At 42.7% G+C, this 15,652-nt stretch overlaps 1 protein-coding gene across 1 annotated transcript in view; it reads left to right on the top strand.

Annotated features, from left to right (window-relative positions):
- Window positions 1–15,652, top strand: part of LAMA1 (laminin subunit alpha 1) — a 118,877-nt gene that overhangs the window by 23,616 nt on the left and 79,609 nt on the right. The window contains exons 4-10 of the mRNA XM_068168614.1: window positions 2,635–2,877; window positions 5,592–5,771; window positions 9,115–9,204; window positions 10,263–10,380; window positions 11,833–12,011; window positions 12,983–13,088; window positions 14,732–14,892. Of these exons, the coding sequence (XP_068024715.1) occupies window positions 2,635–2,877; window positions 5,592–5,771; window positions 9,115–9,204; window positions 10,263–10,380; window positions 11,833–12,011; window positions 12,983–13,088; window positions 14,732–14,892 (1,077 nt within the window). The remainder of the gene's footprint in view (window positions 1–2,634; window positions 2,878–5,591; window positions 5,772–9,114; window positions 9,205–10,262; window positions 10,381–11,832; window positions 12,012–12,982; window positions 13,089–14,731; window positions 14,893–15,652) is intronic.

The raw sequence follows: 15,652 nt of genomic DNA, 5'->3' as shown, positions 1-15,652 counted from the left end.
GTCTCCTCTTCTCCAGGCTGAGCAACCCCAGCTCCCTCAGTCTTTCCTCAGAGGGCTTGTGTTCCAAACCCCTCACCAACTTTGTTGTTCTTCTCTGGACTCGTTCCAGCAAGTCAACCTCCTTCCTAAACTGAGGGGCCCAGAACTGGACACAGGACTCGAGGAGTGGCCTAACCAGTGCAGTGTACAGGGGCGGAATGACCTCCTTGCTCCTGCTGGCCACACTGTTCCTGATGCAGGCCAGGATGCCATTGGCCCTCTTGGCTTCCTGGGCACACTGCATGCTCATGTTCAGCCTACCATCGACCAGTACCCCCAGGTCCCTCTCTGCCTGGCTGCTCTCCAGCCACTCTGACCCCAGCCTGTAGCACTGCATGGGGTTGTTGTGGCCAATGTGCCACAACATATCATGCTTTAAGTTGCATCTTTTTTTAATAGAAAGCTAAGATAGATAATTTAATAAGTAAGTAAAGAAATAAATTTAATAAGTAATAAGACAGTTAAATTTAGTAATTTAAACATAAGTATTACTTAAATACTTATTAATATTTATATATTTATGTATATGTAAGATTTATATATTTAATTCTTAAATAAGAATTGCTTTAAAATATCACCAATTATTTTTGTTTCTCTTGTCTGCAAGATGTCCTCAGCAAACCTCTGTTCACTTAACACTTCCTTTCCAAAATAGTTTTGTGAACAGTGTGCACAATGCAGTTATTGTTTATCTCTCTCTATTTGTTTACCTGTTTCACAAGGTTGAAATCTGATTTTATGTGGCAAGTGCTGATCTTGTTCTGCCTTTAATCTGTATTGCAGAAAAAAAAAAAAATAAGAAGTATCCACCCAAATGTAAAAATAAAAGGTGTTCTAAATGTCTGGAAGAACTGATAGTGGCCTAACTGAAGCTCAACTGTATTAATACTGCACATGGAGATAGGGATCACAGCTGACAAGGAAGCCTGCTCAAGTAGGGATATGAACCCCTCAGCTGGTAGAATAGTACAGCTTTTTTATTTAATCTAAGTGTGGCTTGATGCTGCTGGGTTCCTCAGTTCAAGAGAGACAGAAAATTACTGGAGAGGGTCCAGTGGAAGGCAGCAAACATGCTGAGGGGACTGGAACATCTCTGTAAGGAGGAAAGGCTGAGACACCTGGGGTTGTTTAGCCTGGGGAAGAGCAGCCTGAGAGAGCATCGTCCCAGTGCTCATCAGGAGCTGAAGGGTGGGGAGCAGGAGGATGGGACCAGATGCTTTTCAATATTGTCTGGAGACAGGACAAGGGGCAACAGGCACAAACTGCAACCCAGGAAGTTCCATCTGAATATGAGAATATTCTTTGCTGTGAGGGTGCTGGAGTCCTGGAGCAGGCTGTCCAGAGAATTTGTGGAATCTCCTCTGGAGAGATTCCAAACCTGTCTGGACATTATGATCCTGGGGAACCCACTCTGGATGACCCAATTTTTAGCAGACTGGTTGGACTAGATGATCTTCAGAAGTCCCTTCCAATGCCCATCATCCTGGTATTCCATGATTCTGTAGTACTTATAAAACATAAAACTCCTTTATAGAAATCTTACTAATCTTTAGAGACAGCCTTTTAAAGTGAAGTGATGTAGTAGGTATTAAATATGGAAGAGGACAGCAGCTTTGTATTAAGAGCACTTCAGTTCTGGTGTCTAGTACTGTAGCTTGTTATCCAGCTACCACCACAAGGTCATTTAGAAAGAGATACAAAGTTCATTACCTCCCTACTCACAGAAGTGTTGAACAGTGGATGAGGATTTAATTTGGGGCCCAGGATTGTTGCAATTAAGTCAAGATAACTGCTAGAGAGTACAGATCTTAAGAGATACTCTTCTTAAATAGCTTCCTTTTGTTCACAGTTTTCATGTTCATCTTATTTTGTGCTTACAGAAGTGTCTGTAAATGACCTTCTGCTAAAATAACTTTAGCACAGAATGGAATGTACAGAGACTTTTAATGTAAAAAGCTTATCAGAAATGCTGTTACTTAGAGGATTAAGCTCCCAGCTAAAATGTGAAAGAAAGAGTTGTTTGGGCTATAGCTGCTTTGAGAACAAAAAAAACCCCAACCCAACAACCCACTTCTTTGAATCACTCAGTGATTCAGAATAGCTAAATACCACATTTCCCATAGAAAGAATGTGATATCCACATAATTCTTCAATGTGCAATATGGATATAGATTTCAGCTATTGCATTAACTCAGAATCATAGAATGGTTGGGGTTGGCAGGGACCTTTAAAGGTCCCTTTGACCTTTAAAGGTCATCTAGTCCAGCCCCCCCCCCCCCCCCTTTCAGGGACACATTTAAATGATGCACTGACTACATTTTGTCTTCTTTTGTGTTTGTTTTGTTGTAATGTTCAGAGTTTTGACAAGAAATGATATACATTTCTGCTGGTAAAAGATTAGACTGTCCCTTTTTTGTGCAGAAATTTTAGCTAGATTCACCAAATTTTGCCTACATTGACCAAATTTTACCCTTAACTCCAGGCAAACCATTTATATACTTCATTTAATATAGAAATTTAGCACCCCGTTGGCTTCTAGTGGTATTTTGCAGCATAATGAAGTGTTAAATTCTTCTTCTTGCATTCTCTTTGTAGGTCTTTCAAGTGGCCTATGTCATTATCAAAGCTGCTAATGCTCCACGACCTGGAAACTGGATTTTGGAACGCTCCATAGACGGCACCGAGTTCAGACCATGGCAGTACTATGCAATTAGTGACACTGAATGTTTAACTCGTTATAACATAACACCGAGAATTGGGCCACCAACCTACAAGAGAGATGATGAAGTGATCTGCACCTCTTATTATTCCAGATTGGTTCCCTTGGAACATGGAGAGGTAGGTTTGGTTTTGCACTTTTGGGGTCTGTAAGAGCGTGGGTTGATAGTGATTGAAAAATTGCAATCCAAACAGTTTTGGGCTACAGGTAGAGTTCATCACCTTCAGCACTACCTGTCTGTTATTCCTCTTTAAGGATATTATCTTTGCATCATGTACCAGTATAGCTAACATTTAAATGTTGGGATGAAACATGTCTTTGGCTCTACATTCCCTGTTACTAAACTCTTTGTTCTCTCTCTCTTTCTTTGCATAATTTGACAGTAGCTATTAGCTGTGAATTATTAGTTGCTTTATCCAGAAAGACTCTTTAAGAGTGGCTCTGTTTTGCCAGGCTTTTGATGTAATAAAGAACCCCCCTGTGCTGGGAACACCTGGTTGTGTGAGATAAAGTGCGAACACTGTAGAAGTGCTGGGCACAGCTGGTACTCCTAAACAAGCCTTGGCATTGTTTCAGGGATAGAGCATAATTAAAAGAGCTACAAGTTGTGCAGCCTCTCTGTGGGTTGTGCTTTCTTTTAACCAACTCTCTATTCATGGTACTTGTGTAATTTACTGCTCAGAGGCAGCCACATAATGAAATGATACATTAAAAGCAGTGGTTATTCTACTTTGAATACTATAATGTAAGACTGTGATAATAAATGCAATGTTATCTCGTGCTGGTAACACTTAGCTTAATAGAAACCAATATATTTTTATTCCTTGGTGGAAAAAAATACAAAGATTGGAGTGGATGCAGTGAAGTGCTAAAGTGTGTCAAACCTTCACATAAACTTAAAAATACATTTCAGCAAGAAAATGCCAATGAAATTCAGTAATATCAAGTCCCATGCCCTTCATTCAAAAGTTTATTGCAACGGTGTAAGTATATGCCCCACAGATCAGATGGAAGAGACAGAGAAACTTAACTTGTCTCTCTACATAAAGCAGAAAACCCTTGGGTTTCAGGGTTGAAGCTAGCTGTATCCTAGGCTGCATCCCCAGCAACATGGGCAGCTGGAAGAGAGAGGGGATTCTGCCCCTCTGCTCCCCTCTCCTAAGACCCCAACTGCAGTGCTGTGTCCAGCTCTGCAGTCCTCAGCACAGAAGAGACATGGACCTGTTGGAGCAGGGCCAGAGGATGCCACAACAGTGATGGGCTCTGCTATGAGGCCAGGCTGAGAGAGTTGAGGTTTTTCAGCCTGGAGAAGAGAAGGCTCCAGGGAGACCTTCTGGTGGCCTTTCAGTACTTCAAGGGACCTGTCAGAAAGATGGAAACAGGCTTTTTAGCAGGTCCTGTTGTGACAGTGGTGATGGGTTTAAACTACAAGAGGGAGATTTACACTGGAGAGAAATAGGTATTTTTTTCTGTGGTTGGTAGTGAGACGCTGTCCCAGATTGCCCAGAGTGGTGGTAGATGCCCCATTCCTGTAACCTTTCCAGGTCAGGTTGTCTGGCACTCTGAACAAGCTGCTGTAGTTGCAGTTGTCTGTGCTTACTGCGTGGGGGTGGATTAGATGACCTTTAAAGAATACTTGAAGGGAAAAACCTTTGCTTATGGACAGAATTACACGTTCCATCTCAATAAGGCATAGGAAGGAAGACCATGGGACTTAAGGACAAACTTTTGATACTGTTTTTCTCTTCATGCAATCCCCTCACAAGTCTGGGAGACATGAGACTATGACGAGCCAGGAGTGTTGGTTTCTCAACTGACTGTGTCAGTCAGGAAGCAGAAATTCTGCCTGCAGGTAGAGGATAGGGAAGGGAAGAATTCCAGGTAGTTTATCGTAGAATCAGAATGCTTTGGATTGAAAGGAGCCTTTTAGAGAACACCTAGTCCAACCCTCCTGCAGTCAGAGGGAACACTGCAACTAGATGAGATGTTAGCTAACTATGCTGAGTTGTTGGAAAACAATATGAAGTTCTGTGGTTTTTATTCTCACACTAAGATGTTTGTTATTGGAAATTAATCACAATTAGCACACAGAATCAGAGAACTTTAAAGGTTGAAAGGGACCTTGGAAATCATCTAGTGCAAACCCCTGCCAGAGCAGGATCACCTAGAGTAGATCACACAAAAACACATCCAGGTGGGTTTTCAATATCTCCAGAGAAGGAGACTCTACCACCTCTCTTGGCAGCCTGTTAAAGTGTTTTATCACTCTCACAGTGAAAAAGATTTTCCTTATGTTCACGTGAAACTTCCTGTGCTCCAGCTTTCACCCATTGCCCCTTGTCCTATCATTGGACATCACTGAAAATAACCTGGTTCTGCCCTCCCAACACTTGGCCTTCACATATTTGTAAACATTAAAGAAGTCACCCTTCAGTCTCCTCTTCTCTAAGCTAAAGCCCCAGCTCCTTCTGCCTTTCCTTGTAAGGGAGATGTTCCACTCCTTTCCTCATCTTTGTGGCTCTTCACTGGACTCTTTCAAGCAGTTCCCTGAGGTCTTTCTTGAACTGAGAGGCCCAGAACTGGAAACAATATTCCAGATATGGCCTCACCAGGGCAGAGTAGAGGGGAAAGAGAAACTCTTTGGATTGATTAACCACAGCCCTTCTAATACATCCCAGGATGCCATTGGCCTTCTTAGCCACAAGGGCACATTGCTGGCTCATGGCCATCCATCTACCCACCAGCACCCTCAGGTGCCTCTCTTGTGCACTGCTCTCCAGCAGGTCAGTCCCCAACCTACACTGTTTATAATTAAGTCAGTATCTCTTTCTAGATTCACACGTCACTGATCAATGGTAGGCCCAGTGCTGATGATCCTTCACAGAAGCTTTTGGAGTTCACTTCCGCACGATACATTCGCCTACGACTGCAGCGCATCCGAACTCTTAATGCTGACCTCATGACTCTCAGCCATAATGATCCAAAAGAACTAGACCCCATTGTCACCAGAAGGGTAAGTGGATTCTTCATAAATGATATTCAGTGTGATACTTTGTCAGAACAAAACTTCAAAAAAATGCTTTTTAGAGCCTGTTTAACTGGTTGCTTTTTGCCTTATTTGCTTGTGTAAATTGCTTATGTTATTTATAATGCTTTTTCAGCATAATAAATGTGATTTGGCTGTTGGAAATGTCACCTGAGGTTGCTCTTCATTCAACTACTGCTGTACCTATTCTGGTATATCAAGGATTTTAGGACCCAATGCTCTGATTCATAAAAATAACTATTTGGCAACTGTGCCATTGTGAATTTTGATTTTTTGATGAGTTTTGATGCCTCAGGTTGCACCAGCAGAGGTTGAGGTTGCATACTAGAAGAAAATTCTTCAATGAAAGGCCACTCAAAGACTGGAGAGTCTCCTCAGGGCAAGTGGCTGAATACCCATCCCTGAAGTTGTTTCAAAGAGGCAGAGATGTGGTGCTGAGGGATATGGTTTAGCACTGGAGTTGGTAAAGTTAGATAATGGTTGGACTAGAATCTTAGAAGGCTCTTCTAACCACAAAGATTCATACAAATACTTGATGTGATGACTTTGCTGCTATGGTTTTTTATGTCTTATGAGGTTTTATTTGTTCTTTTGTTTGTTTTTGGTTTTTTAAAGTCTGTTGCAGTCAGTTGTTTTAAAGCCTGTGAAATAATGTAAAACACTCAGATTAGAATTTTGAGAGTATTGACTGATCTTGTCAGATTTTTAAACTGAGAAAACGGAGGCAGCAGGCACTTAAACTGACTGCTTCAAACTCTCACAGAAATTCAGTATTGGAGCCCTTAACACCAGTACCTATCAAGACTGAAGTACCTTGAAGTATTTCTACTTTTGTGTTTTGCTGTCTTGGCCTTCATTTACCTGAAAGTCGTAGATAAGGACATCAGTGCCTTCAGTTTTTTCTAGAAAGCAGAACTTTCTGATGAGTTGTAGCTCTTATTCTTAAAGAATATCCACAACCGACTCTTTGTGCAGCAACAGGACTCTTGCAATTTGTGACTTCTCTGACATGTGTGATCCCTGTGTGTTGACAATGCTTCAGTGTGGTCTGATAACTGAGGGCAGAAAGGAGGAAGGAACAGGGATTTGGTCAGGGTTTCGTGGGTACTTTTAAGGTTAACCTTGGTTATGGAACTATCCTTTCAGCTGCAGCATATCTGAAACATAAAATAGGGATATTCTGCTTGTTCTGCATTGTAGTGATTTGAGCCTTAACTGAGAGTTAAAAGCTCAAATGGGGAAAAGGCTGAGAATCTCTTCCCCACTCCCCACCCCTCCTCCCTCCAAACAGGGAGAGGGAAAAAAGAAAAGGGTAAGGAACAAATCCACTAAACAACAATCTGGAGTCAGCTTGGAAGTAGAGAGGCAAATAATTTTTTCTTCAGATTATATATATATATATATATATATATATGTATGACAATAACAGGGCAAAAAAAAAAGGTTCAAAAAAAAGGTTCACAAGGGCAAGGAACAAGAATGGATGGGAGGGGGACAGAAAAGAATAATACAAAACCAGTCTTTCTCTGAGGAGGTGCGGAGGCAGCAGGGAAAAGGATCAGGTCTGGCCACGTGGCTGAGGAGCAGGAGGGCAGCTGCAGTAGCTGTCATCCAGCAGAGGCAGGAGCCAAAAAGGAGATCCAACAGCTATGATGTCCTGCTTTTTATACCCTAGCTGGGCAGGGAGGGGGGAGTGGAACAGACTCAGCTTTCGCAGGGGGAAACGCCCTTCAGGGAGGGTAAAGTACCCACAAGCCCTCCACCCTGCTTTCTTCTTTTGTTTTCAGAAAAAGGCATTAACCCACCACATGCATGCCTCATATAGGACTTGCTTAGTACTATCCCACCAAGCACTACTTAGTTCACCTTTGCATGAAAATCTGCACATCTTCGTCTTCAAGATGTGAGTCTTATTGGGCAGGGCTCCCAAATCCTGGTATCTCACCTTGTGTCTCGTGCAATCATCTTCAACCAAGATCACCACATTCCAGCTTTCTAGGTTGTGTTTTGAAGATTTCACATTGAGTTGTTGTTGGTACCCATTTTGTTAGTTTCTTTTACACAGTCTTATAAAAGAGCTGCTGGAGAACTTTTCTAGCAGCACCTTTTTTTTTTCTGTCTTCTATTTATTTATTTATTTCTGTGAGGCATTTGCTTAGTGTTGGCCTCCCATTCAGCTTCAAGCTGCACACAGCTGCGGTTAGCCAGACCTTTGAGTTTTAAGAAAACAAGACAAAGGAGGTGAAGCAGGGAACACAGTGAGAAATGGAGCTCTGCTTTTGTCCTGCTTTTCTCAGACTTTGCCTCCTTCTCCATAGCTAAGGACCTTCTGCTCAGAAGTCTCCAAATGATTCAAGCCCATAACATGAAAACAAAATAATATTAAAACACTAAATAACAAATTTAAAAACATTGAAACAAACTTAGTAGGAACTCAAAGAAGATAGTTTGCTCCAGCTTCAAGATCCTTCAAAGAAATAACAGCCTGGGAGGCAGCATGTCTGACCACCCAGGGCCATCTCCTCTCCCTGAACCAGATGACTGTAGGGTTATTAGGTCTGAGAGTGACTTGAACTCTTTCTTTAGAAGTATCCTCAAAAAGTGTTTCTTTTTTCATCTCCTTGTAGTGTAGATACTTCCCAGGACACCCAACAGGCTAACTATGTTGATACTGCAGCTGTAACTGAACCCAGATGGTCATTTCCTGCCTCTTCCTTGCCTTGAAAATTAAATCCTTGTGTATGTTGCTCACCACCTGGGTTCTGTTCCGCTGTATCACTGATACTTTAACCAAAGAATGTGGATAGAATAACACACTGGTGGCAAAGAGCTGCCCTGGAAGTGAGTGCACAAACTGGTTTTAAGGGAAGGGAGAGTTCCTATTTTAGGAAAACAAGCTCTTACTCTTCAGACTAAAATTGGAATACATTAATTAGTTATGCTTCATGGTGTCTCAGAGGGTGGGAAAAGGATTTTTGTACAAGGATATTTTGGCTGAGGCCATACTTGGTGGTCTTTCCTGGAGCTGAGGATGCTGTGCATGCTTACTTAGAAGTCAACTTTGTACAAGTGAGTTAAACTCGTGAGAGGGAAAAAAAAGGCCAACATAAAAATCACAAATGGGAAGTTTTCCCCAAGAGGCAGAAATTCAAAGCTTCTTTTGTTTTCAAGTGTTTTTATTTTTTAAGACACAGTATAGTCAAATGCTGGTATTTTGTTTTCCAGAGTAAGTAGGAAGATGTAAATGCATGTGAAAGTCTCTTATTCATCCATTTTTTAACTCTTCTTCTCCTTTTTTTCCCCTCTGTAGTACTACTATTCAATAAAGGACATCTCTGTTGGTGGCATGTGCATTTGTTATGGCCACGCTCGAAGCTGTCCTCTGGATGAAGTCACAAAGGTATCCTTCAATTTCATTAATTCAATTTCACTAAGCAACTTTTCTAATTAAAAGGAAAAAAAAATTGCCTAAGGAGGATGAGACAGAGGAGGCTAAAAGATATTTTGCAGGCTGTGCAGAGAGGTTGTGGAGTTTCCCTCTCTGGAGATGCTCAAAACCTGTCTGGATGCATTCCAGTGTGATCTGGTATAGGTGATCCTGCTCTGGCAGGGGGGTTGGACAAGGTGATCTTTCAAGACTTATTCCAGTCCTAACATTCTGTGATATGGTTGGTTCAGTTTTGGGCCCCTCACTCCAAGGACACTGAGGTGCTGGCGCAAGTCTTAGAGAAACTGGTGTGGAGAGCAGCTCCTGTGAGATGGAGTTGAGGAAATGGTGCTTGTTCGGCCAGGAGAAAAAGAGGCTGAGGGAAGACTTACTGATGCTCTGTAGCTCCCTGAAAGGGGCCAAGTGGGAGTCAGTAACAAGTAATAGGACAAAAGGAAATGCCCTCAGGTTGCACCAGGGGAGTTTTAGATTGGACATTACAAGAAATTTCTTTACTGAAAGGGTTCTCAACCACTGAACAGGCTCCTCATGGATGAGGTTGAATCTCCATCCCTGGAGGTGTTTAAAAACTGGAGAGATGTGGTGCTGAGGAACAGACTTGGTAGAGTTAGATAGTGATTGAATACAATGATCTTAAAGGTCTTTTCCAGCCAAGAGGATTCTATGATTCTAAATTGCATGCTGTAATTTTCTTCCCTTTCTGTGCAGTCTTACCTGGCTCTCTGGTGACATAACTTTCTTGAAGTAAGTTCTTCTTATTTGGCATTAAATTGAAACAATTTAAGGGGCTTAACAAGTAACAGTCTCTCTTGCAGCCCAGGAGATTTGTCTCTTCTTTTGTAGAAAAGCTACTCCCCAACAGCTGATACAACACGGTTGAGTAGTCCAGTGCTGATTGTGGCATATTTGTGATTCCTGATGTTTTTTTGGAGGCAGGCTTTTGACAGCATGCATCAAAATAGATATTTTTTTTAATGGATAACTTAAAGAAGTGACTTTTTTATTGTTAGAAATTGCAGTGCCAGTGTGAGCACAACACATGTGGAGAGAGCTGCAACAAGTGCTGTCCAGGCTACCACCAGAAACCATGGAGACCAGGAACCATTTCTGCTGGGAACAAATGTGAGAGTAAGTATGTGCAGAAGTTTAGATGTTTCAAAATGCTTATTTTCTTGCTTGAGGTTGCTTTTCTATACAGATCTACACTAATACCAAAGAAAAAAACCCAAATGTCTATACCAGTAGCCAAGGAAAATCTACAAACTCTTGTCTTCATGAGGTAGAAGGTAGAGGACCTACTTCCTATCATAACTGTGTAGATCATGTCAAGCATGTAGTAAAGTTTTCAGAATCTCATTTTCAAAGAGAACTGGGGGTTGATTTTAGTCCTGTAAAAAATATCAGATTTAGATTAGTCCTTTTATATAGCCACATTGTTCAGATACCAGGTAGTGTGAAAGAAAGTCCCTATTGGCCATTTGCATTCTAGATTACCTGACAGATTGATTTAACCTGTGCCATTATGGCTGAAGGTGTTTCTAGGGCTAGTTCTTTCTCTTTGTACTGCTGATGCACCTGCTGTAGAAAGTTAAGAACCTAATAGATTAAATCTGCAGTCCCAAATGAAAAAAAAATAAGGTTGGTTTTAGTTGGGGTCTTGTCATAAGCCTGAATGTCCATAAGATGTTTTGTGTCCAAGGAAGAGCAACAAAACTGGTGAAGAGTCTAGAGCAGCTGAGGGAACTGGGCTTGTACAGCCTGGAGAAAAGGAGGCTGAGGGGAGACCTCCTCACTCTCTACAACTCCCTGAGAGGAGATTGGGGCAAGGTGGGTGTTGGTCTCTTCTCCCGTGTAACAAGCGAGAGGACAAGAGAAAAACACCTCAGGTTTTTCCGTGGGAGGTTTAGGTTGGACATTAGTTAAAATTTCATCCCCAAAAGGGTTGCCAAGCTCTTGAACAGGCTACAAAGGGCAGTGGTGGAGTCCCCATCCCTGGAGGAATTGAAAAACTGTGTAGATGTGGTGCTGAGGGACATGGTTTAGTGGGGACATGACAGTGCTTGGACTTGATCTGGAAGGTATCTTCCAGTCTAAATGATTCTATGATTCTGTGTCACTCTATGACTGTCTGGAGCAAAGTATCCTCTAACCTAAATCAATGTCACACGTGTGTCCTGGCATTGTTGACTGCTCATGTGTTTTTTGTATGTAAGACAACCAAGAGAAGAATTAGGCTGATTTTCTTTAATGCAGAGGACAGAAAATTAAAGACTAATTATTGCTGAAAGCTCATATCATTATTGACATCAAGCCTGATGGGATTGTCTTAGGTCTGCAGAACACTTCCAGTGACAGAGGTTTTGAAATGCACTTACTCCCTAAACAATTAAACGTATTAAGACTGCCAAGTTCTATAGCATGGTTAAAGGGCAGGAAAAAAACAAACCACCACATTTTGAGGTGAATTGATAGCCTCTTCTACTTACATTTTCCACTTTGAGGACTGTCACTGTTCTAGGAATTGTTATACAATGTGAACAATAATAACAAAATTCTGGTTTCTTTTCCATTCTTCCTCAGAGTGCAACTGTCATAACAAAGCAGAAGATTGTTATTACAACCAGAGCATTGCAGAGCAAAAAAGGAGCATGGACATTCATGGACAGTACATAGGAGGTGGTGTCTGTTTGAACTGCACTCAACACACTGCTGGGATCAACTGCGAAACCTGTGCTGATGGATATTTCAGACCACACAATGTAAGACCTGGAAAATGTCATTTTGATGTTTTGGTGAATGAGAACATGGTGTGATGATGTACATTTGAGTTCATTGTCATTCATATTTATCTTTTTATCAGTTGCAGGATAGCTGAGATCTATAGAGGATTCATATTATTTTTATAGACGACACTGCCAAAACTTTCAGGGAAGAAATGGCTGCCTAGTTTCATGGAGGGGCAGGTCAAGTTATTGAAGGAAAAAAAAAAGAGATGAAACCTGAAGTCTAGTGTGAAAATGTAGATGTACAAGGAAAATGGTGATGATTTTAAATTAAAAGAGAGGAGATTTAGGCTAGAGACAAGGCAGAATTTGGTGCTGAGGGTGGTGAAACCCTGGCCCAAGTTGCCCAGAAAGGTGGTAGAAGCTCCATCTCTGGAAACATTCCAGGTCAAGCTGAACTTCTGTTGGGTGTTTGTTACCTTTTCCAGCCTTCATTCATCAGTTCATATAATCCTAGGATGGTTTGGGTTGAAAGGGACCTTTAAAAGTCACCTAGTACAATCCTGCTGCTGTGAGCAGAGACATCTGCAACTAGAGCAGGTTGCTCACAGCCCTATCCACCCTGGAATGTTTCCAGGGATGGAGCTTCTACCACTTCTCTGGGCAACTTGGGCCAGGGTTTCACCACACTCACTGTAAACAATTTTTTCCTTCTCTCCAGCCTAAATCTCCTTCTTTTAGCTGAAAACCATCACCCCTTGTCCTGTCACAACAGGCCCTGATAAAAAGTCCAACCCCATCTTTCTGATCTGCTCCTCTGAGTGATGAAAGGCCACAAGAAGATGTCCCTGGAGCCTTCTCTTCTCCAGGATAAACGACCTCTGTTTTCTTTTCCTGTCCTCATAGGAGAAGTGTTAAGCTCTGCTGATCCCAGACAAGAAACAGATGTAACTTTACTTTTCCCAGTGAATAATTTGAGGCTTTGACAGAGAACATTTGTTTTGCAGGTTTCTCCCTATGATGACCATCCCTGCTATCCCTGTGGCTGCAACCCCTTCGGCTCCGTGAGTTCTGACTGCGTTAAAGACAAGCACCATTCGGACTCACAGCGTGGTAAGGAAGTGGGAAGCTCCTGTCCTCTATGATTCACATCTGGGTATATTTCTAGACATTGAGGTTTGAGGGAGCCTGTGAATGGCTCTCAGTTAAGTTCTACTTCAAAACAATATTCAGGAAGGCGAGGTGAGACATTATACTTCTAGGAATGTGAGGTTTGTTAGATCTCTGAATGTGTTCTTGTTTGGAGATTGTGGGCTCTAACTCTGTGAAACCATGTGAAGGATCAATATTTGTTGGTTATGAGTAGGGAAGAGCTAAGGCAGTGATTGCCACTCTACTGGACACTGGTGAGGCCACACCTTGAATATTGAGTTCAGTTTGGGCCTCTCACTCAAAGAAGGACATTAAGGTGCTGGAGGAGGTCTGAAGAAGGGCAATACAGAACCACAGAATACATCTGGTTGCAAGAGGTATCAAAGGCCATCCTATGTACCCCTTGACCCTGCAAAGGGTCAACACTAAGCTATGCCCCTAAGCACCAGGTCCACAAGTTGCTTGAACACTTACAGGGACAGTGACTCCACCACTACCCTTGGGCAGACCATTCTGGTGTTTGACAACCCTTTCAGCAAAGTATTTCCTAACATTCAGCCTAAACCACTCCTGGCGCAGCTTGAAACCATTTCCTCTAGTCCTGTCACTTGACACCAAGGAGAAGAGGCTGCTCCTACCCAGCTCCAAAACTGGCTGAAGGCATAAATCTTTTGAGGAGTGACTGAGGGAACTGGGATTATTTAATCTGGAGAAAAGGAGGCTGAGGGAAGACCTCCCTCTCTGCATCTCTCTGAAAGGAAGTTGGAATGAGGTGGGGTTCATCGCTTCTCCCAGCCTCAAGTTGAGGAAACAGTTTCAAGCTGTGCCAGGGGAGGTTTAGGATGGATGTTAGGAAATATTTCTTCACTGAAAGGGTTATCAAACTTTGGAATGGTCTGCCCAGGGCAGTGGTCAAGTCACTGTCCCTGGAGGTGTATAAGCAGTATGTGGACCTGATGCTTGGGGACATGGTTTAATGTTGACCCTCCAATGCTGGGTTGAGGGTTGGACTGAATGATCTCTGAGGTCTTTTCCAAACAGATGTATTCTGTGAGTTCATAAGTTGCGCCAGAGGAGGTTTAGGTTGGATGTGAAAAACCAATTTCTTCCACAAAAGGGGTTTCAAGCCCTGGAAGAGGCCACCTGGGGCAGTGGTGAAGCTCCCATGCCTGGGGGGGTTTAAAAGTCATATAGATGTGGTGCTGAGGGACATGGTTTAGTGGTGGACTTGGGAGCACTGCATTAACAATTGAATTTGATGATCTTCAAGGTGTTTTCCAACCAAAACTACTCTCTGATTCTATGAATGCTGTTAAAAGTTGTCACAAAATCCATTTTGCTGCAGCTTGCATACATCTGGTACTCAACCACAAAGAAACAGACAGAATCATTTAGGTTGGAAAAGACCTTCAAGATCATCAAGCACAACCACTATCCTGCTCTACACAATCCACCACTAAGCCATAAAGATAGTGAGATATTTTCCATGTGCCTGAGTGGAACATGACATGGAGTGTGATTAAAAAAGGAATGCTAAATTACCTTGGATCCATCCTACTGCCTTCTCTGTTTTTTTTAATTTGTATCTCTGTTTACTTTTCAAGGGACTTGGCCAGGTCAGTGTCAGTGCAGAGAAGGTTTTGCAGGAGAAAAATGCGATCGCTGTGCGTTTGGCTATCGGGGCTTTCCAAACTGCTTGCGTTGTAACTGCAGCCTGGTTGGGAGCATTAATGAAGATCCATGCACAGAGCCTTGCCTTTGCAAAGTGAGTACTAAACTGTCATTTTTAGGTCAGATAGAATCTGTGTATTGATTTGTGACCTTAATGAGGGAATTATTAACTAGAGAGATCATTTCTTTTGTAGCAAGTAGCCTGGTGTAACTGTGCACCTCATGACCTAGAGCTTCAGATTATCTGTTCTCTGTACTGAAAAGCGTGATAACTCTTTCCCCCTTCTTTCCCCCCCCCCCCCTTTCTCCCCCTCTCTTCCCCCCCCCTTTTCTCCCCCTCTCTTTTCCCTCCCTCTCTTCCCCCCCCCTTTTCCCCCCTCTCTTTTCCCCTCTCTCTTTTCCTCCCTCTCTTTTCCCCCCTCCCTTTTCCTCCCCTCTCTTTTCCCCCCTCTCTTTTCCCCCCTCTCTTTTCCCCCTTCTCTTTTCCCCCCTCTCTTTTCCCCCCTCTCTTTTCCCCCTTCTCTTTTCCCCCTTCTCTTTTCCCCCTTCTCTTTTCCCCCCTCTCTTTTCCCCCTTCTCTTTTCCCCCCTCTCTTTTCCCCCCTCTCTTTTCCCCCCTCTCTTTTCCCCCCTCTCTTTTCCCCCCTCTCTTTTCCCCCCTCTCTTTTCCCCCCTCTCTTTTCCCCCCTCTCTTTTCCCCCCCTCTCCCTTTAACATCGAATTAGTATTTCTGTAAATTGCTGACATTATTTTCCACAATAATGGGCCACACAAGAGTTGAGCAGAGGGGAACCTCTTGAAGTTCATTCAATAAGGGCAAGTGTGGAGCCCTGCACCTGGGAAGGAATGACCCCC

The sequence above is a fragment of the Melanerpes formicivorus genome, unplaced genomic scaffold (assembly GCF_026170545.1).
Source record: "Melanerpes formicivorus ecotype bairdi unplaced genomic scaffold, bMelFor1.0.p_v2 SCAF_143, whole genome shotgun sequence".
Classification (NCBI taxonomy): Eukaryota; Metazoa; Chordata; class Aves; order Piciformes; family Picidae; genus Melanerpes; species Melanerpes formicivorus.
This window is presented reverse-complemented; position numbering and strand designations above follow the sequence as displayed.